General features: G+C 27.9%; 1 protein-coding gene and 1 non-coding gene across 2 annotated transcripts in view; one reads left to right on the forward strand and one right to left on the reverse strand.

The window, feature by feature from the left end:
* Positions 1-24185, forward strand: part of LOC112687579 — a gene marked incomplete in the record, with an annotated part of 217860 nt that overhangs the window by 103960 nt on the left and 89715 nt on the right. Inside the window, 2 exon segments of the mRNA XM_025560350.1 lie at positions 12539-12676; positions 13817-13962. Coding sequence (XP_025416135.1) covers positions 12539-12676; positions 13817-13962 — 284 coding nt within the window.
* Positions 21417-21490, reverse strand: Trnai-aau. Its single transcript has one exon. It is a non-coding gene; the product is annotated as a tRNA-Ile (tRNA).

Below are 24185 nucleotides of genomic sequence, written 5' to 3' on the forward strand. Positions count from 1 at the left end.
GACGTGCGCTCGAAATATTATTTCCGAACCGAACATTAATCACCACCGGATGCGATCAAACGGAGCACGATCACGCCGCGCCGTTCGTTTGCAATAGAAAACCGACGTAATAATTGCTGGTCGATTTCGCGAGACGGCGCGGCAGTTACGGTGTCCCGTCCGTGAAAAATGTGTACATTTGTCACCGTTATTTAGATACGGACCCGTACATTGAAACCTATATAAGTTTCAGTCGCATCGATTCATAACCGTGACGAGATGCGTAAGACGACGCGCGCGTTTAAGGGACCGCAGTCGTCGGTAGGAGTGAGAGCGATTATCGCACGCGCATACGTGTGCATGTGTTTATAACTACTCCTAAACGTTTTTATAGTCTTCATACAACTCTCGATGGAAGTAGTACGAGAATACAGTACGATTTGTTTTGCATTGCGTAAACAGTAATCATCGCTAACAATACGTGCGTGTACCTACGTAAACGTATTGTAACGGACTGTAAAGCGTGCGCCGGAGATGACGTCGCAGGATCTGCAAAGGACGATTGGACGGTATTGAATGTAATGCACGATACCGAAAACGTTAACAGCCGCGCGTAATATAATATTCGAATGATCACTGAAAGCCATCATTAAAAGCTCAATATTTCGTACGGTCTTGTGGCATCGGTGTACGATAATCGGTATGCCGTAGAATCTGTAGGTGCATCATCTCGTAGGCACGTTTTTACCAAGGAAATCTATAGCTTGAACGGTCTTGAGCGATTTTTCGAAAAAAAATTTAGCTAAATGTTATAAGGCTCGGAAACTGCAATCAAACGAATCCTTGGTTGAACTTAGTTTGACGAAGAAATTCAAAAAATTGTCATCCGGCGTTCGGAGAGAAGATAACGTTTTAAACGTTTTAAACGATTGCTGTGCGTGTACATCAGGTCATACCGATTTCCATTGGAATGGATTGGAAACTGCGGGGACAGTTGAAATCGAAATCATTAAGAAAAACCATTGTTTTCAAAAGTTATTGAAATAAATTGCGGTTTTGGGGAAAAATTTAAATATTCACGCATGAACTTGATTTTTCGCCAAAAAAGTCCTTCTCCGCCTTTTAGCTCTTTCCACCGTGATTTAATTGCTATCAAGCAATGATAGTTATGTAATAATTGGTGTGTTGTTACATGTCCGCGTATTATGATATCGTAGGAATTTTGATTGTTCTATCATATTTTTATACGCGGAGAACGATTGAAATTATTGAATCACCTGCAAGTAATTGTGCACGTTGTGTATTGTCATTATTGCAAAACAAACTCTGGAAAAGTGATTGACAACATTATGCGAATTTTCAAACATACAATATCAGTAGCGTCGCCTTAACGGTATAATCATGGTTGTTTTTATTATTGTAATATCGATATTTTGATATTATAATTTGTGTCGGAACCAAACGAGCGTACATATCAATATATAAAATAACATCATGACTACACGTTTCCGTTGAATACAATTATTAGAAACATTAATTAATTATTATAATTATATCACGACGATCAGACGATCATTGTATGGAAAAATATGTGTACGCGTTCCTTTCGATTTTAAGGATTAGCGATGCTGTCAAGATCAACAATTAAAATAATAAAATATTCAATGTCATAAACAATGCTACCATTTATTGCATTAATTTTGGTAGGGACGTTTTTACCCTAGGCTAAATGTTAAGTAACTTGATAAAAAAAAAATGAATTAGATTTTATTTAAATTTACCTTAAATATAATTATGCATGCATTTAAAATGGAAATGATACTCAATTTATTTTGAACTTAAAACGTATACAAAATAAATGTAAAAGAAGTTATAGCTGTATAAAAAAAATACATTTGATTCATGTTTATTTGTTTTTAACAAAATATTGATATTTTTTCAACGAGTTTTGCAAGATAATGTACAAACATTCGTTGAGTCGACCATTGATCATCAATTATTATGATTATAATTAGAAAATTATTCATGTATTTTGTAATAATATTATTATCATTATTTATACCATTTTTGTTTGATTACGAATTTCTGATCAGATTCACTTGTGTGTTTATGTGTTTTTCATGTGTAATTTTTATAGCATATTTATTTAAACATGTTAAGTAAAATTAGTGACGGAAAAAAACGTTTGAATATTTCTGCTTTAAAAAAAAAACTTCTAAATTATAATTAGAAAAAAAAACATAAAATTATTCTCAAACATTATCATCGACTTCTTTTTTTTGATAAACCACATCCATTAACCTTCTAATTGTCAAATAAATTAGAATCTAAATCCAAATTTTAACTATTTTTATTATATAATTATGGTTTAGATGAAAATTTTTCTAATAAATGTCAATATTTCCGTAACTACCTCTTAAGTATACAACTCCCATGTACAGTTTTAAAAATCAGTATGCTGTTAAAGGATAATAATATAAGTGAAATACTCGTATTTCCTCACATGGACATAGTTTTAATAATTTTTTATGCCTTTTTGCCTACAAATGTTCTGCTAAAATTTCCTTCTGAATACCTAAAAGGATTAAATATTACTTGTGATCACAATTAATAGAAAGTTATCTAAACAGTCTTGCTATTGCAAATATTGAAAATCAAATTTGCATAAAAATTAATAATGAGGATATAATTAATGAGTTTTCATGTATAAAATCCCGTCGCAAAAATGTTTGTTTACGTTCCTAATTAATTTTAATGTTCAATTTTTGTAAACTTTAATTTTATCATGATCATATTTATAAACCATAAATATTTCGGATATTTTTATTATGAGTATTTTTTTATTTAATAAAAGACATTCACGTTAAACGTTTACTATATTAATTTTATAAATTGTATAGGTACCTATATTTTAATAATTAATACTGATATTGACTTATATAGGGGGGGTGGCAACAAATATTAGCGCTGCTCCACAAAAACTTGATATACATTTCTGGTTCTAGGGTTAGAATCGTACAATCCTTTCAGAGAATCTTCAAGCGTTTATAAGTCGCTACAGTGTATTAACTATTGGATATCGAATCACGCGCTTGAAATATGAAATACGTTATATAACACCGCATAATAACTTCTTGACTACATTCGTTATACATTTATTATAAAGATGGTATCCGGGAACCGCGCGCAACACGTTAAGCCGAGACCAGTCCGAGGCTTTATTTTTCAACGATTTTACATTATGTTTGATGGAAAACAAATCGACTAGATGGACGATTATTATTGAATATACTGCAGAATATTAAAAGTTTGTTTCAGACTGGCCCAGCCAGTACTATAATAATACATATGATCGCCCATGTTTTGTTCTTAAATTATACATATTTTGGAAAATGTTGAAAAGACTTTCAACACACAGATTCAAGTATCTATTAAAAAGTATCCTATATCATAATATAGAATACTTGTTCGGACACATATGTCCAATTATTTTATATGTTCTGTACAAATTCACACCAATTTCCGCGTTTTATTAAACTTTCGGAATCATGGAGCCAAAACGACAAAAAAAAAAATTAAAGTAAAAAGAATCAGGAGCATAATTATAACTTAATAAATCACCCCGTGTAAATGGATGCTGACCCGCAATTTCTTTCGTTGTTCAAATCTTATGGGCCGACTGAAATTAACGCTGAATAATGTTAACGCGTATAATTTAGTTCGAGCGAAGAGATTCGTTAGCAATTATGTACAAACGTCGGATGGCAAGTGATGAAAAGCTGTTCGGCGAAACGGTATGCGTTCATCAGTTTCTATATTGTGTAAATTGGCGTTGAAGCGCGCAAAATCAATATAAAGTTTTATAGAAATATTATTCATCTACCTCTACGTACGTCGCAATATTGGGTACCTTCCTCTTCTCCTACCCGGTGATTACTTCATGGTTCAAGAAAAAAATGAATGCCAGACAAAGCGATACAGCTATATATTATTTTTATCAAGTTCCCGCGGTCAATTTTCTTTCTTCCTGTATACAATCCTGCATCCATCGGAACGAGAAACAAATGCACACGCGGAAGTATTAATTTTCTATTTTATCATATCGTCGTTTTATATACATTTACGTTCACGATTCGTATGCACTATTTGTCGTTTCGAGTTACTCAAACGGTTCGTAAACTGTTTGCTGTACTGAGTATTATGTACGTCTGTTTTCAATAAAACTATTAACCTGTTCGTATACTCGAAAAACGAACTCAAGTTAATCACTCATAATCGAGCGCTTATTATGCTTTATTTGTAAATGTTGGTTGACAGGTCCTAACATACGTCATAGTTCATATCATCGTTTATAATTTTCACTGTTTTCAGTACAAAATAATATATTGGATATCTATATGGTAAGTACGTTACCTAGTTTGAGATTATATTTCAAACGTCAGATATTCTTTGGTTTTTTTAATTTGTAAAAAATCTTTTGGAAATTTTTTTTTTTGTGAATCATTTTTAACTCGATTTTCAGCCATAAATTATTTTTTTAAAATAAAAAATTGTACTTTTCATTAAATGTCATCACAATTATTGCGTGCACTTGTACTTATATATTTCTTTTAATTTTCAATATATTTATTCTCGATTTAATACTTAATCTAAATATTTTCTTTTTGGCAAATATTGACGCATCATTATTCTTATAAAAATGATAATATTTATATGATAAAACATTGTTGTGTTATTGTTGAAGATTGAGCAAAACAAAAAAAAAAAACTATTTATTTTAAATATGAATAAGTTAACTGTTATCCCGCTGTGATAAATATATCAACTTGTTTGTTTTTAAAGTAAATTTTTGACACGTAAATGTATACAATAGTTTAATGTTCGAATAAAATCGATTATTTTATAACTCCAGTTAAGTATATTATTCAATAATTTTTATCTACGTAATAGTGTTAGTAAACTGTACGAGTTTGGCTTACATTCAATTTTCTCTTGTATAATTATTTAACCTAATAAAATTAATTTTCATAAGGAACTAAATCTCATATATAAGTCTACTTGCATCAGATAGCAGATAAGTCTTATTGCTTCAAATTTAAATTCTCATTTTTCAAATAAAATACGCTTGCATTTACTGTCTCTTAACAAAATATTCATTTTCATTAAAATTTATATCAATTTGAATACAATACATAATAGGATTTTACTGTGATTATTATTGTTTTTCAAATGTTATTTTTTCGTATTGTATTATGATTACTAAATTATAAAACGATTAGTTCCATTTAACCCTTTCATTTCCAAATTAAAAAAAAATGGTATAAATAAAATATTTTTTTGTATATTTGTAATCAGTGATTTTACAATATATTATCCTAACTTTTTTTTTAATTTTTTTTTTTTTGAACATTATTAAAAAATATATACACGTGTTTATTACAATGGACACCAGGAGTTCAGAGGAAATACATAAAATACATTTCTTTATAGTAAAAAAATCCTAAATCCTTATCATACATATAATAACAATATAAAATGTTAAGTAAATAATAAAAAAAAAAAAAAAATAACAATAGTAGATTAGTTATTAAAAAATATATATGTTCAATAATTTAAATTGATAGTAGGAAAAACAATTATTTGTTTTTGTAAAATTTAAATGCATATTACACTTAGTGCATAAGACGTATGTTTCCCTTTACACTTTGGTTTTTCTTACATAGAGTCACTTTGTTTTTTTTTTTTTTTTATATCATACTCCAGATAATGCCCAAATTGTTCACTGCTTACAGTTTTTGTAGGCTAAACTCTAATGATTTGGTTGATAATCAGATGGATGTCGACGGACGGGAATCCATAGATTCGTCCTCATTGTATTGTGCTAATATTTGATTTTCAGCAACCCCAGCTTCCCGTTTTTGGGTTTTGCTCAGATAGATTTTCAGGTTCATCGAAAATTTCTGAACCTTTGAATTGCAAATATTTATATTCAACTATCCCCGAATAATTGTCGTTCTCAAATTCTTCTAGAAAGTCTACTTTATAATTGGATGCAATGAAAGATACAGTGGCATAGCCAAGGGGGGGAGAGAGCTAAAGGGCTATAGCACCCCCCCCCCCCATAGGCCATGTTTATATGTATAGTGTATCTTGACTATTTAATAGAATCAAAGGCTTATTGATGTTATGCCACTTGAAAGACTTATTTCGGCCAATTTTATTATGTATGACGATGAAAATATTATAAAAGCTGCTAAAATATGTGCCAAGATCTCCATGATGATACCTCGTCTACAATCAGAGCTGACTTGTTCATATGGAGGCAACAATGGAGTCCAAATACTATTCCAAAACCGAATTCTGCTCTTGATTCACACTTTCATTACACTAATCTTCAACCTTATATTAAAATACTTTTATAATTATTCGCCACGTTACCAGTTACCTCTTCCACTCCGAAAAGAACGTTTTCTGCATTTAATCACTTAAAATTTTTTTTAAAAATACCATGTGGAAAAACAGACGAAAACAGAATAAGTTAGCTATGGCTAATATAAATAAAAAAGAGCAATTCGATGAAAGTGAAATAATAACTGAATTTGCCAGAAATTCACCTGTGAGGATGCAGCTGTCAGAGTGGAGCAAATGACTAAACACTGAAACCAAAATTATTATTATTATTATAAATTATATATTAATAAATATCTTTAAAACTATACTAAAATGCTTGAATTACATTTAAAAACTTGGTGGTAGATGGTGGGGGGTTAAGGGTGAATTGTCATATCCTCTCTTACCTTACTTATTCAAAATAGTGATTAGCCCCTCCCATTTAAAAATCTTGGCTACACCACTGGGAGGATGTATTAAAAAATGCAAATTTTTTCCGTTTTCCAAGATGATTAAAATTTGTTTTTCGAACATCATAACACAACAGATCAAATTCGGTCATACATCATCGAAATAAAAATTCGTTGCGATTGGAATAATAATGTAATAAAATAATAATCTCTAAAAAAAGTTCCTACGCCACTCACTGTAAATAGGAATATTAGAGACACGTTTATCATAATGACACATAATATGCAAAAAAAGCTATAAAATGATATCTATTGTTTTATTGTTTTCGATTTTTAATACCAATAAATATTCGAGTGTCGAGCAGTCAAAAAGAGCCGTAGTGTAGCAGAAACTACTAGTGCCCATTACAATGGACATACGTATTATCACGTATAACTAATAAAATAAGTGATAAAGGTTAACTATTTTGGCGGAATTATGTTCTTGATAACATTTATGATTTAGAAAAATATACCCTGTACAGTCAACACTCATAATTTAACTATCGAATGAGAAAATATTTCAATATTTTTAAAATGCTGTAATCAGTATTATAGTCTGTATAAGTAAGTAGGACATAAAATTATAAAGTGATATCCATTGTAATGGAAAAATATAGTGAAGGGATTCAATTACAGTTAAAAATATTTGTGGTACAATAATATTTATAACATAATATTAACATGAAACCAATCAAAAGGATACAATTTAGCTACAGAACTTCGTCTTACGTATTTATCACATTTTGTTTAATAATAAATTACTTTTATTAAAATTTCCTCAGAGTTGTAACTAAATTCGCGTTTTCACCAACCTTACTGCAATCCTTTAATTATATTATGTCATTAATAAGAAATTGCGTCCATATATTTTGTTCATTTCTTAAAAACATGTTAGTACACCGTTATAAACAGGTAGTGATTTTTGTGTTTAATACAATTCCTATTTTAATTGTTTACTTCATACAATAGTTTTTATTAAATTATAAGGCATTTTAATCATTACAGAATTATAAAAAAAAAATATTTAATAATAAAATAACCTTACCAGAAATGTTACTAAAAAAAAAAAAAAATTAAATTGAAATGAAACTACTAAACGTACAATTTAAATTAAATTATAATTATATTAATGTTTAAAGTAAATTACTCGTGCATAGTTATAATTGTATGCTGATGCTAAATACGAAGGAATATATTAATATTTTTTTACATCCTTAGTTTTTGCTCCCGAGTATAATCATCTAAATATTTACACAAATAGTCAACTATAAAATATATATACATGTATGTAGTAAATAAAATGAAAATGATTTATACCAATGTTGTGTGCCCCCGATACAACAGTTCTGACAAGGATGTGTGTTAGAATCAGGGACTGGAACCTACAGGTTTTTTCGGTTCTTGTTTCGGTTTTGGTTGTTCAATTAATTTTTTAAGGGTTCCGGTTTAGGTTTCGGGTTTTTAAAAGATTATGGGTTCTAGAACCGGTTAATTTCGGTTAATTCTGATTATTAGTGATTTATTAAAAAGTAATATGAAATTATTTATTTATTTTTGTTTATATTGTAATTGTTTCATTTCATGAAAATAGAAGGTATTATGAATAGAAAAAAAAAAAAAATTATAAATATATTAGCCTATTGTATTTCTTTGAGTTAGGTTAAGTTATTTTATTTCAACTCATAGTAAGAATTTGTAAAATATTTTGTAATATTGTGAAATATTATGATTTGACGAAAAAATATCTTTAATAAAAAATTTAATTTTACTTAGGAATCAAAGTTAAAACGGACTACTGTTGTAGCTACAATTTTTTTATAAATATCAATTATATTTAATTCTTAATAGACAAAATAGATGAAATACTCATTGTGTATTGTAATATATTAATAAAATTACAATAATAATAATAATAATAATATTAAAAATTTACTTTTTATATATTATTATTATATGCATTACATTATTACAGTTTACAACACAAAATACACAAAATAATAAAAACATAAAAAGATTTGACTTTTATTTTTCTGAACCGACAAATGGACAAACAAAATAGTCATTACCATAGTTTTACTAATCTAAATAACTAACCTAAATTAACACTTTTATAATTAAGGTTATGGTTACGGCTACGGTTTTTCATTTTTGGAAATAAAGGTTCCGGTTTCAGTTACGGTTCTTAAATTTTAAATGTTAACCGGTTTCAGTAGCGGTTCTTTTTGGTTACGGTTCTTATCCATGGTTAGGATATTCCAAATGATTACTCAATTTAAGTTAACTGTTATTTATTGTGAATACCTATGTACGAAACATTTATTTAATTAGACAAGTATACTGGCGTGAACGTGCGTGCTATGATCGGACTGTAACACACCTGAACATTGATTTGTTCGGGACTACCTAGTACCCCGTTCTTGTGTTAAGGCGCGTTTTCATAAGTCAAGTTTAGTTGACCGATTATAGTTGATCAACAAAAGTTGAATATAAGTTGAATCAGTTTTGTTCACACATTGTAACAGAACATGTTTCAATTTTATTTTCAACTCAGTTTAACAGGTAATGACTCGGTCGATACATAGTCGAGCCCATTGTCGAGCCCATTGTCGAGCTTATTTTGTCACATTTATCAATACAGTTGAAAATTGAGTCGAAAGCAGTTGTATGTAAAATTATAAATACGATAAGTATTTTAGTGAAAGTAGAATTAAAAATTATTTTAATTAATATGTGAAAAAGTTGTAAAAAACGTCATTTTTGGGTTAAAATTAAAAATATTTAGTACGTTAAAAATTAAAAAAAAAACACAAATGACAAAATAAAATATAAAATGCACATGTGACTGCCCTCTGGTTGAAAACAAATGAAGTTCAACTTGAATCAACTGTAGTGTAGGTTTATCTTCTCACGTGTCAAGCCAGGTTTCAACTTGAAAGGAATTGGAAAACAACTCATTACTTGAACGATAAAGTTTGACTGGGTCAAACTTTTTGATCAATTAATTAGTTGTTCAAGTTTATTAGAACAAATGTTCTCACTACAGATTATATTCAATTTTTTTGATCAACTATAATCGGTCATCTAAACTTGACTCATGATAACGTGCCATAAAAGACTGTGGTCCTTTCAAGAGATTAATATGCTTGACCCAGATATGGTTTTTACGTAAATGTGTATTTTATAATTAGTGATCCGGGCTTATGCGAACTCTTCTTAGTTTGTTTTCTTATCATTGCCATTACAATATTTAGCTAACGATGTGTGCTTTATATTTTAATTGTTACCAATAAATTAGTTCAATGCGCCCAACTCTACCTGCTAACTACCTACTATATTTTCTATATAGTTATATTTTCGCCTCGCTATATTTTCCTATCGTTTTTTCTACAAATCAATAGATGACACATCATTCTGTGGTATATATTCGCTTGCATATTAACTCTACCCTAAGGTATTTTATTTGTTGCAATTACTGGTACTTATTTGTTAATTACAGTGATGTAAATTGTATAATACATATTGTATAATATCATATTATACAGGCGTATTATACTTGATGTATAAAAAAGTAAAATACAAGTGGTATAAAAAGAAAAAAAAATCAGTGATAGTTGATAAATGGTAGATAACATTGATAAGTGATAACAGTAATAAAACGACGGAGGATGGCCACACAAGTAACATGGTTGTATCATAGAAAAGAGATTATAAAGAATAAGCATAACTGTCCATTTTAAAGAACTATTCTAGCCATAGACGATAGACCTATTAACTTAAGTTCCATGGTTCTAGTCGAAATATTTGTAAATCGTAGTGATACGTGCGATAAGTGCTAAGTCATTAACTCTAGTCATAAGTTATAATCGTAGATAGTAGACTACAGTATAATATTATACTAAATTCTATTAATTATATTTAATTACCTACTGGCTACAAGTTACAATTAATTGAAGTTCTAAACCAGGGACGGATCTAGGGGGGGTTCAAGTGGTCAGCTAACCCACAGTTAATATTTGTTGACAAAATTGGCCTCTTGGAAATTTTTTTCTCTTTTTAGACCTTTTGGACTCTTAGACAGTTTGCTCATTTGAGTTACTTGAAAAATGAATGCCATGTATATTCAGAATTTAAAATTTTTCAATTCATAATTTATATTTTAAATTATATCGTTTTAGTAGAAAGTTAAGTAAATCATATTTTATTCCTTACGTTTGTTGTGCTGATAAAATTAAATTATATTTATTAATCGTAAATATGTCATTATCGGTGGTATCACTAATTCTAAAATGTAATATAAATATACTTATACCTATACTTTTATGAGTATATCGTGTTTTTTTACAAGGTATTCATTTCTAATTCAGTTTCATCCCCAATAAATGGCATCTTGAAATGGCTTGACCCACAGTTCCCAGACTCTGAATCCGCTGCTGTTCTAAACGTTAGTTACTATTTCTTTTTACTATAGGTCGGTCTAATAATGTCTAATATTATTGATCTTACATTCTTATTACACTCCGACAGTTAATTATATAAAGAGTTGTTCTGATATTTTTAATAATTTATGTGATATATGACCCCCATATAATGATAATCATAATGATCAACATTTATGTATGTCGATAACACCAAAAACGAATGGTTTATTATTTAAGCTGTTTTTGTAATATTATTAATATTGTTTGATGTTTGTATCCAATTGGTTTATTTGTTGGCAAAAAGTCATATATTATATTAAACCATCAAGTTTCTTTCTCTTTCTCTCTCTATACTTACTCTTATTTCCATCTGTGCAATTCAATATCAGTGCAATATATTCCGTTTCATTTAGAAGTTGAGTCGTCCTGTTCACAGGGCATAGTAAGTTAAATAAAGGATTGATAAGATGTAATAACATTTGTTTTTTTCATACCGTCGCTCTCCTTCTAAAATTGATAAATATTCAAATGAATGTAAATCAAAGAAATGTTCATGATTAATCAATTGAAATTACAAACCAGCGTACACGCGTAAAAACCGTATTATACTGTGGATGAGTATTCAGAAGATCTCTCAAGGATTTGAATCAATTTACTTTTATGCGTCAACGCATCTTCGGCTGAAAATCTTTCGGTACTATAAAAATAGCTGTTGAACGGTCTTATAATACATATTTGATGTATTTATTTTCACAAACTATTGCTATAAGACACTTGGGTAGTTCAACTCTTTTGATTAAATATTATTTAATTTCAAGTAGTACGCTGATCGATCGGTTAGTAGCTTTGAAGCTTACCAGTACCATGTACAAATGTGTATTTAAGACTTAAATATAAATGCCTTTGAAGCGTCATCATTATTTAATTGCGTACATCAATAGTGGGTTCATATAACTCATCAACATTCCATCTCTAGTCGTATGATATAATACGATTTCTGTATGACATTATAACTTAAATTACGTTTTAAAACGTCAGCATAATCGCAATATGTACCCAAAGATGCTTGTAGACATTCAATAAAAAGCCATAGCATTGCGTTCATTATTAGACATATCATCAACGACTATTATCGTTTAAAATATGAAATAAATATAAAATACATCCGTTGAGTAGTTACGTACCAAAAACGTGAACAATTTTAATAACACCTGTACTGTTAAAGATTTAACGCGAAACCGGTGTATCGTACATAATTTTCTAACAGATTTGTTTTTGTTTTTTTTTTTTTTTTTATAGGATGGGGCGATTGGAGCGATTGGTCGGCATGCAACGTATCATGCGATACCGGGCTGCAGTACCGACACAGACGATGTCTGAAATGCACGCAAGGCCATAACAAGGAAATACGAAAGTGCAACGACTTCCCTTGCGACGGTATAACGATTATTACATGTTCATTATACGTATTTAAATTATCTTAGACCTTGGAATTATTTAATATTTCGAAATTTGGAGCAGAAGGGCTTAAAAAATTAAATTAAATATATACGACTGACGTCCGAAGGTAGGCATGAACTAGTTAAAAAGTTTAAATGAAGTTAAAAAGTTAATTTTTTTTATTAACTTTTTAACCTAACTTTTTTTTTTTAATTTAACTTAACTAGTTTATTCAGCAGTTGACATAGCTTAGCTTTTCACAGTTGATTTAAAAATTATCGAATAAGTTAAAAAATGTTGAAATTTCTCGCTTATACGTAAATATTAATATAAAAATTAAATAATGTAAAGTAAAATGGTCATTTACACTGTACATTAGAGGTCATATTAGATTTTGTAGGTTGGGGAACAACCTTTGGATATTGGGTTCTGGCCGTGGATACAGAATGTTTGTATAAAAAATTTTAACTATAAAGATAAATAAATGTGATAGTGAACGGCTCCTTGATGTAAAATGTCATAGTACTTTTTAAACACTTTGGTACCACTGCTGTATACTATGATAAAAAATGCAACAAAATTGTTTATTATGATTTTAGAAATTAGATCTTTTCAAAGAACCTAGTCACTTTTCGTGTGATTTGCATACTAATTAAAAAACAATAAATAACCTTTTTTAAACATTTAAGTTAATATTTTTTTCCTTATTAACTTTTAACTGATCGAGTTAAATTTATGAATTGTTAATTGTTAATTTTTGACTTATAGATCTTGTGTTAATTATTTTCATTAACTTACTCACCTTAGCTGACGTCAATACCTAGTTATCTAGTATTATAATATTCAAGTATATAATACCTAGTATTATGACTGTTTGGTAAATAGTTTTTACCAAATAACACGATATCGCAACACACTAAAGAGATGTTTTTAACAGTAAATTAAACTAATAAAGCAATCGATTGAATGTAATAAATTAATATAAAATTATAGATGCAAAATTTACAAAATAACAAACTAACAAATTATTCGAATATTTTAATTATTACTCTAAACTATTATTTTTATATAATTTTTTCCTTTTGCAACATCTGCACTATGCAACGCTAAACTAGGTATTCATTGTTTTCGGTACAGGTGCTATGGAACTGATCTCACCGGGAGATCATGTACGTGCCATTGGCGGGAAGCTCAACGGAAGTCAAAATGGATATAGTTTACTCAGTTCAGTTAGTATTCCTAATACATTTTCACTGCTGATCACACTCAGAGTAGAACCCAAGGTAATTGTAGTTATTACGTATATAATGATATTTACAAAATCTTACATTCTATTTTATTTTATATTTTGTTCTAAACATTTTTTAAATCACATATTATTTAATAATAATAAAATATTGGATACACAGGCAAGTGTTATGATAACAATGCCACGTCATAAAATACGGATTTACGATAGTGTACTGCTTATTTCAGAGGTTCAAGTGAAAAATCAAATTTTCGTTATCTACAATTCCCAAAATATGAGTACTTATATTTTATATGTATTAACGTATAATAGTATGTTGTTTATAAAATATTTAAATATTCCGCAATGTGTTTCGTGCATACTTTTCATGTGTACCAATATATCATACATAAAATATCAGAATTATCCAGATTCGTACGGAACAGACTTGGCCGAAACATGGTTTTTAATAAATTATTCCTTACACAATTTAAAGCCTAATTTGGTATAACTGGTGATAAGGACACAAACAAAACAACATTTCAAATAAATCAGTATGGTAGTTTTGGTTGGACGCTGAGTTATCCGGTTGTCCATTATGGTCTTTTTGGACACCAATATTTTTTAAAACCTCTTCTTATTGCACGTCTATATTGTATAAATATGCAAATTTTCAAGTTCATACATTTTGTTGTTTTTAATGTGTAGCGATGATCAATGAGTGACTAAAACCCGGCCTTACATAAGAAAATTATGAGTGTTCAACTCCAATTGGGTGTTACTCACTATAGAAGCTATGAATTTTAAGTATAAATCACCCGAAATTAAAATAATAATTTATAATATATTGTAATAAGTAAATGTTAAATATAGCCATACAGTCAAAAAAAGTTATCTTAAGAATTGTCGTTTTTGGAAGAGAAGATAGTTGTTGTTCATGGTAATTATTTTCAGTAAAATATACATATTCAACATTTTCTTGGTGCACACTGCGGTATTTAACAGTGAGTCCTTATCGTTTTTTCGGTTGTTATAGCAACAATCAAACAATTACTGCTTGTTCGGGCTTTATCAGATATACTTATGTCTATTTTAACCTTAATAACCTTTCCTTTTTTTTTTTTTTTGCGGCGCAAAAAGTAGCCTATGTGTGCTTTTCTGAGGTCTGATATAACTCTGTACCAGATTTCATTAAAATTGATTTAGTAGTTTAGGAATGCATAAAATAAATAGGTAGAGACAATTTTTGTACTTTATAGACAAAGATATTCTTCTTTATCTTTTTTAATGTTTGAAATAATTGTTTGTGATTAAGTTTTTTTGAAAACATGTTTTTGACCCTAATGATATAATATTATGCTGTTAAGTGAAATCGTTGGATAAAAACGAGTACACTTATCCGTGAATACCCTTAACCACACAAAATGATTAATTTAAGATTATTTACATATACGAAAATAACTTTCAATGAACGCAAATAGTTTTAGTAGTGTTTATAGCCCACTGACAAGACAAATAAGGGTCGGTGTTGTAAGTTTATTTGCTTGTTTAGGTGAAGGTCTTAACTGCTCATTTATTCATACCTATATAAATTATAATACACATTTACGACATAATGACAGTGAACTCTAACCCTTATAAGCTTCACATGGAAGATGATTGCAAACGAAATTGTTGAAATTAAACAATACTGCCAGTATATTTAGTATGTATTAGTTTATATTCATATTGTAGTTTTAAGTATATATATATATATACATTCATTAGTATAGTCAGCAATAAATGTTGAGATGGCACATTCTTTATGTCGAGTGTGCCATATATACGAATATTATAACACAGCTATACGGAGGCAGTCTGTCAAGATATGCGACCGATTGCCGTTGTACGAAGTGAGTTGTGAATCATATTTTATTATTTATGATATTAAATTATTTATTAATTTAATCTATACGTGCCTGGACCTACTCATAAACCGATTCAACTCAACAAAAATTTAATTGTATATGTATTTTATGAACCAAGACGTACCATCTGCTGTTAAATCGAAATAAATGCAACCAATAGGCATACTCTTGGAGTATCGTAAATTATTATTATTTAACTGAAAATAATAATAACACTCTTAGAAATCATTTTAATTTTATTGGAAATTATGTATTGATTCTTTTGTATACATTTATAATTCACTATCAGGTATGGTGACTTCGGTTAAATCAAGGATCATAAAAACGTTAAAATGTATAAATAAATTGTAAACAAATAACGCATTTAAGCTAAGTACACGGTGTCTGGAAAATGAAACAAACGAAATGACCATTTTGGATAATTGACACCTTCGTCACATAAAAAAAAATTATGATATTTTTAGAATATATATCTAGTTATGTAATATATAACAATATATTACAGATAAATAATTTTAACGATAATACTCATAGCAATAGTTATACACAAATATTATTCTTTCGATTTCAAACGTGATTAAAAGTTTGAACTTAAGTAATTGTTTTTCAAATTAATTTTGCAATAAAATTATGAATTATTACAGTAGTTATACTAAAACCAGTAAATTGTTTCGTCTATAGTAGTTAAAACATTTTAACGATAAATATTAGTATTTATATTACAATTTATTATTGTTCATCTAAAATACGGCATAATTAATGACAATATTTACCACATGTTATGCAAATAACTTCATGCTCAATGTCTGACTGCACGATCAGTGTGTAATATAATAACAGGTATGAATATTGTTCGGTGAACCATTGTGTTTGTTTGCGTCGAGTAACTTGATGATCACGGTTTCATAAGAACAATATTGTTTCCCAAAGTCTTTTTTATCCACACGGTGCAGGACTGCTCTACTAAGGACACTTATAGTTCGTCGTCAGTTTCAGCCTGTTAAATTGTTTGAGATTTCATAACTGCATTACAGATATTTTCTTCTGTTGGAATCTCTGCAACATCGATGTGAGAGTTCACAACGATAGTAACGACATAAAATAAAGTATATTGTAATTACAATACATTGGTCATTTCCAAATAACCGAAATTAGTCGACGAACTTGGCCCTAATTGTTTTAAATAACCGATGTGTTGTTACAATAATCCTAATGATTTAAAATGTTTTAAAATACGGCCGATCCGTCCCTAAATATTTTGTTTCAATAACGCGATTGTATCAATTATCCGTGTTCCTAATAACCAGCTTCTACTCTATTGATTGCGTTCAGCATTGTCGCAATCGAACATTTTCACGACAAGCCGTCCAAATATTTGTAATTCAACCCCTGGGTTGAGTGACGTTCACGTATTTATAATATACATAATAATGGGCGAGTCCGTTTTCGACCAAAACCATACCCTTCCCTTTTCGGCCGATTCACTTTTCGACCAAATTTAAAATAGGCCGATTCCCTTTTCACCCAAAACAAAAATTTATATAATACATTTAAATAAATAAATATAAAATAATGATATACAATATTTGATTATGATGGAAACTACTATAATATATTAATGACAATTCAGGGTTTTACTCGCGTAGCGAGGTTTTAGGTTCACATACAGAGCGTAATCCCATTTGCAACAGTATTAAGGTTTGTACAAAACTAGATTAGGCTTAGACTATAATTCCCCTTGGGGCGAAGCCCCATCCTCCCGAAAAGTGCCACGCAGTGATTGGAGCCGGTAGGCGTAATAAGCGAAGTCCTAAAATTTTTAAAATTAAAGTTCCGATTTTTCGAGAAAAAATATGCAAACAATTTTCATTACGATAAGAGATCAAAACTAGATACAAAATATCGTTATTTTTTATATTAATATTTTAATAGTTATATTTTCTACGCGTTTTACATCACACGATTTAGATTATCGTTGATATAAAATAAATAATATACATGGCTAATTTCTTGTTTTATACATTTTCTTAAGATATTTTTGAGGTAAAACTGTAATATGATAAGCCTATATAAATAATCAATTTTTAAAGCGAACTGTTTTAGACTAATTTTGGTATTTTATAATGTTTAGTTTCAAAACATATTTCGGTTGCAACAGTCGTCGAATAATAACAATCGAAATACTTAGGTTAGATATTTCACCCAGTTTCGGCGATGTTGTATTTTTCAAACAAGGATTTCATATTTACCGTTTCGAAAAACATCAATCTTTATATAACTGTATTTTAACTCATTATAGTATTTTCCATCAATTCTAACTAATCGTTAGTCTATGATTAGGGAAAATACAAAAGTATTATGCGTTATTAAACGTAGAGCTTAATCGCCGTTAGATCTTATTGATACATGGTTATTCTTCTAATTAATTAATATATGTTTTAAATTCAAACCTGCTGCACCATTCTAAACAGTTTTGCTTTTTGGAGCAGCACTACACTATCCAATAATATTTTTTTAGTTGAAAATTTATTTTCAATTTAATATAGATATGATTATAATTATATTTAATGTGTGTAGTATATTTATTTATGTAATGTTTATAATAGTTCAATAAACTATAGCAACCGTAATAATAGTTATAATATTATTACATTTATTTATATTTCAAATTCATTTATTTTGTACAACCATAATTAGTACATCCGTTATATTGACTATTTAGTAGTTAAATTATACTTTTATTGATATTAATTTATATACGTTTATTATTAATTTATGTTTTTGGGGTAAAATAATATTGTATATCTCATTGTTTTACGAGAAAAAATTATAATAATGTTAATAATATGCATACTATCTTACATTGCTGATAGTATGCATATTATGAACATTATTATCATTTTTTATCCTAAATTGCTGATAGGATAAACTTTTATATTAATGTTATAATTCGGTCGTTTAATAAATGAGTCACAATTCAAACAATTGTCCAACGCTCATTTGTTTTCACTCCAATACCACTAAAAACATAAGTTCTATGTATACAAATAAAAGTAAAATAAAATAAATTCAGAAAATGAAAAAAGTTTTTAAGTTTAAATGAGTAAATCATTCATGTAACATAATATATATGTGTACACTGTAATGTAACAAAAACAAAAGAAATCTCAATACCTACTTTATTTTCTTATGGTTACGGTGTCCGAAATACGAAATAAAATATTATCCAAACACATAAATTAGATATTTTACGTAATTTACTTTTAAAATTTGTATTCGTACATTGTTGAAGTTACCCTACTTAAAATTCACAACTCTTTGAGAAGGGGAAAAAAGTTACAATTTATATTTTTTGATTATTTATTTTTCCTTTTCAATATTAAAGTTTATAAACATTCATGCCATCAAAAACGTCAATAACATTTCCGTTTTAATCAGCAAGACTTAGTCCATATAGTTTATGAAGCCACGTCCGTGTTCCGTAATTATTATTGATAAAACCGTCGATGACGGGAATTGTTTCCAGTAATAAATATAATATTGCTAATTGTACATAAATACTCAGTCATGATGTGTGTATAATATTATATATATATATATATTATTCATTATACTTTATTCACGCTTTAAGTTTATATTATACTATTATACAGTATTCTTTCTAAATTAAAATATAAATAGAAGTAAAATATATATTTATATTTACAACGCATCGTTAAGGATAGGGTACTGGGTAAGATTTCCGGAATCAGTCCCCAGGAGCACAAGCCTGAAATGTTGTTAAAACTTTCCATAAATAACCGCATACCGTACTTGAAAAACATAAAGTGTTTGTAGAGAAAGTTTTATCTCTCTCTCTCTCTCTCTCTATCTTTCTCTTTCTCTCTCCCTCTGTATGAATGTAAATATATTTAAAATATATAAATGCACGTATGTGTGTGTGTGTATGTGTATGTACTAGGTTTCTATACATAATGTGCACTACGAAAACTAACGGTCAATTCCGCTTTGTTGGTGGAAATTTTTCAGGCAACTTAAATATTCACTTTGATGCCAACTTACATTATTTATGCATATAATATAATATACATACAAGTAGTATAATATATATTTATTTTTATGAAAACCCTTGCGGCAAACAAAATAAGTATGTCATTTGCACAACAATCTATATTATTAAAGTACTACATCAAAAGCCACAAATTCTGAGCTGTTCCCGGTTCGATTGTCGAAATAACCTTTCAGAATCTCTCAGATCTTGCGCCCGTCCAGCGCCGAGCTCCGCTGATATGGTTATCAACTTACATTTTTGAAGCATCATGAGAAACATATGGTTTTACTTTGCTGTTTGAAAACCATAATAATAAATACGTACTATTAACAGAAGCGTTACATCCGTATCGAAACGTATCAATATACATATATTATATTTTATAAAAACTTAGAACATACGATTAATAATAAAAACAATAACGGACATTTCTTTTTAAATCATAAATATTTAAAATACTTTTACGATAGTAAGTAATTAATATTAATATTATTAATAATCAATTTTTAATTGAATCAATAACTCTATACGCTTTTTAAATTATAATTTAATTATGAACAGCTTTTTTTTCCTGTTAAAGAATATGAACTCTTCTTATTCCCACAACAAGATTTGCTTACAAAGATAATCTTTAAATTATTATTAATGAAATTATAATTTTATAAAGTGTATGTATTGAAATATTTTATAAATAATTATAATTAGATCAATAAACGTTCAAAACAATAAAGCAACGCAATCAAATGTATGTATAGTTTCAAATTATTTATTTCTATTTTAAAATACTCTGATATAATATTAGAACTTTAAAATGGATAGTAATACAACTTTTTATTTTTACAAATATTAATAAATATAGTACAAGGCTTTTAAATTATCATAATATTCTCAACGTTGGTAATAGGTACTTTGGGATTATATTATATAATATATTAAAATTCCTCGTGCTCCAACACTGTATGATCTGTATAAGATACGTAGATATTTGATCTTAACGTGTGGATGTTTTTTATTTTCGTCTGTGTCTCTTTTTTCCTGATTTATCATAAAAATAATTAATAATAATAACCGACAACTGTAAAATATTTTACGAAAACCTGATATATTTAACTAAAATATTGATTTTCATATTTTTAATCTCCGTTTTATGTATAAAATATTATAAATATTTTTAAATTTAATTAATACTCCACTTTTTTCAACTGTCACGTACACTGGTAATTTAAACGTGAAAATACATTTTATGCGGGATAAAACCATTCAGTGTAAATAGAATAGTTTATCGCAAACAGAAATCGATTCAATGTTATTTATTAAGCTGTAAAATTATTAAGTTCTTTGTTGAATCATAAAATATTATTTAGATAAGCTATTGAAAAGAAAAAGCATAGTTAAACAATTCATTGAACGGTAGGTATTCATTTGCATATTATAATTTTTCTAATTAAAAATCATGAAATAAATAATTAATTAACTTAGATCCACTTTTCAGAAAAACGAAATGTTATAACGAAGAAAATCGAATGAAAAAATTAAGAACAAAAAAATTTTTGGCCCATGGGGGGATCGAACCCACGACCTTCGCGTTATTAGCACGACGCTCTAACCAACTGAGCTAATGGGCCAGATGTTGAAAATTGTTGATTTTATATTATTTAGCCGTCTATTAGAAAACTGCGTTTTATTAATTTTTTAAATTTCTTACTAATCCAATCATAAAAGTAAAAATGACAAGAATATTTAAAAAAAAAATTCATCTTCAGAAAATCGAAATATTGATAAAATATTTATTTTTTTTCTGTATCTAATTATATTTTTTTATGCCATAGATATAATAGTACAGGGCTGATGTGTTTATTAGAAGGAAAATAAAGATCAATTAAATCAATATCGGCAATTTATATAGGTTGTCTAAATCCATGAATATGTTATAAAAATACGTGTTAGAACTTAGAAGTACATGGATACTACAGTATTAAAACGAAAAATTCGACCAGTGGCTGGAAGTTTCTTATTTGTTTATAATAATTAATTAATTATTGATATTGTATTTAATTAAAAACAATTATTATTTATTTAATCATTAATTTAGAATATGGGGAGGATTGAATTTCACAGTACGTTCCGTTTTAATCATACAAACAATATGAAATAATAGTATAAGTACCTACACCGATCTTTTTTTTTGCGTCGTGAAGTTGTATTCTGAAATACATTTTAATGCAACCTTTTGATTCGTTCCGATACATTCCAAATTTTTCACATTAAATTCATACATTTAATGTTCTAGTTCATTAATTTTAAAATTATCTATATAAATACAGATTAGTTATTATAACTTTTTAATTTTTATAAATTATATTAGGTACCTATATGTATATATATCATCGTTAGCTTGTACATCTAGTTAATTTCCATTACTGTCATCACTATCTATAAACCATCCATTTACGAATCATAACAATTTAACATTTCGATTATATCAAAATCATGCAGTTTTTTTGCTTATTTTTATGTTATTTTGAAAACATACAAAATAATTGTATAACAAAATACACAACAACAACGAAAGCGAAACTCGACGAAAATGTGTAATACACTTCGACAATAAGTAAGTAATAATAATAACATAACACTTGAGTTATAATGTCCATTGAAATGAACATTGAATAAAAAACCAGTTGTTTATTCGTGTTATCGTGCATAATTATTTTTATCTAACAACTTTAAATCGTAGTCCATACATATTTTAATCGATTTCTATTTTTTTCAGTGCTTTCAAATCACGTAGGTAACAAAAAAAAAAAAAAAAAATCCAAAAATTGTTGTATTATCATAGACATGCAAAATCGATTATTGCTATTTATCATTTAAAAATGGGTTTTAATCGATATTATAGTTATATGAAGTCTTTTAACATACATTAAAGAGTATTCTAATTACGGTAATCTAAGTTTTACATTCATATAGCATATTCAGATATACTTATAAATAATACTTTAAAACATGTCCATTGCAATGGACAAGGGAAATGAGAAGGTTAAAAGGAAAGTGCGTTGAATATAATGGCCTGTCAATGTACAACCCAGTGCTGGATTACCCATTAGGCGGAGTAGACGCCCGCCTTAGGGCCTCACTCGTTTAAAGGGTCCTGTGAAAACGAAAAACTGTATTTTTTTTTATTTAATAATACATGTATTTTATTTACGAATTTACGAAACAAAAGTCACTATGAAATATAATATATATATTAAGTTGTAGGAGTTATATATATATATATATATAAAACTATGTCACCATAGTAATAATAAGTAGTTCAAATAAATAATAGCAAACATTTTTAAATAAATATAGTTCAATATTATATTTATAATATTTGGTAATTAATTGGTTTAAATGCTTATGAAATATTGATAAATGAATATAAGATAAATATATAAATTTGGTTCATTCAATGTTTATTCAATATTGGGCAAATAATAAAAAACATTTAATCAATCAAAAACTAATGTTAAATATTTATTTAATTTCCACAATATTAGAAAATAAATATTTGTAAATTATTTATTGAATGTTTGATTATTACTGCATATGCAGTAATAATAATAAAATCATTTTGAAAAAAATAAGAAATAATATAATAATTAATTATTTTTTCTTGCAAATAAAATATTTAATAAACATGATGTTATTTATTGATAATAGTTGGTTATTATTAAAACTGTTTATTTTAATTATTAGATAGTAATATTGAAAGTGTATGTAAAAAATAATTTTGTAGGGACCAAAATTTTAATTGCCTAGGGCAGAGGTTCTCAACCAGGGTACCGCGAGATTAAATTTAGGGTGCTGTAAAAATATTTGAAATATATATTTATTTTTAAACGCCTTCATGAAAAATATAGCACTGTGAGTAATAAAACAGAATATACTCTATGTCTATAGTATAAAACTTATTGTGTATAATTAATTAGGTATATACGATATAATTTAATGAATTAATTATTAACATATATAATTATTACATAGTAATACCATTGATTATAAATACTACTAGTATTTATAATCAATGGTAATACTGAGATGTTCAATCTATTTTTATTTTCATAATGGTTCAATTTCTATCGATTTGATGTGAACTGTTTTAAAGTTATTTACGGTGAAATACTTGTGATTTTATCTTATCTTTATTGTTTATTAATGCTAAATAAAACCGAAGTTACAAAATATAAATTTAATATACGATATATTAGTATTGCGTATTTGGTATAAACTATAGAGTATAGGGCATAGGCATAGGGTGCATCCAAATTTTCAGAA

This window comes from Sipha flava, unplaced genomic scaffold (assembly GCF_003268045.1).
Source record: "Sipha flava isolate LNK unplaced genomic scaffold, YSA_version1 109_pilon_pilon, whole genome shotgun sequence".
In the NCBI taxonomy this organism is placed as follows: Eukaryota; Metazoa; Arthropoda; class Insecta; order Hemiptera; family Aphididae; genus Sipha; species Sipha flava.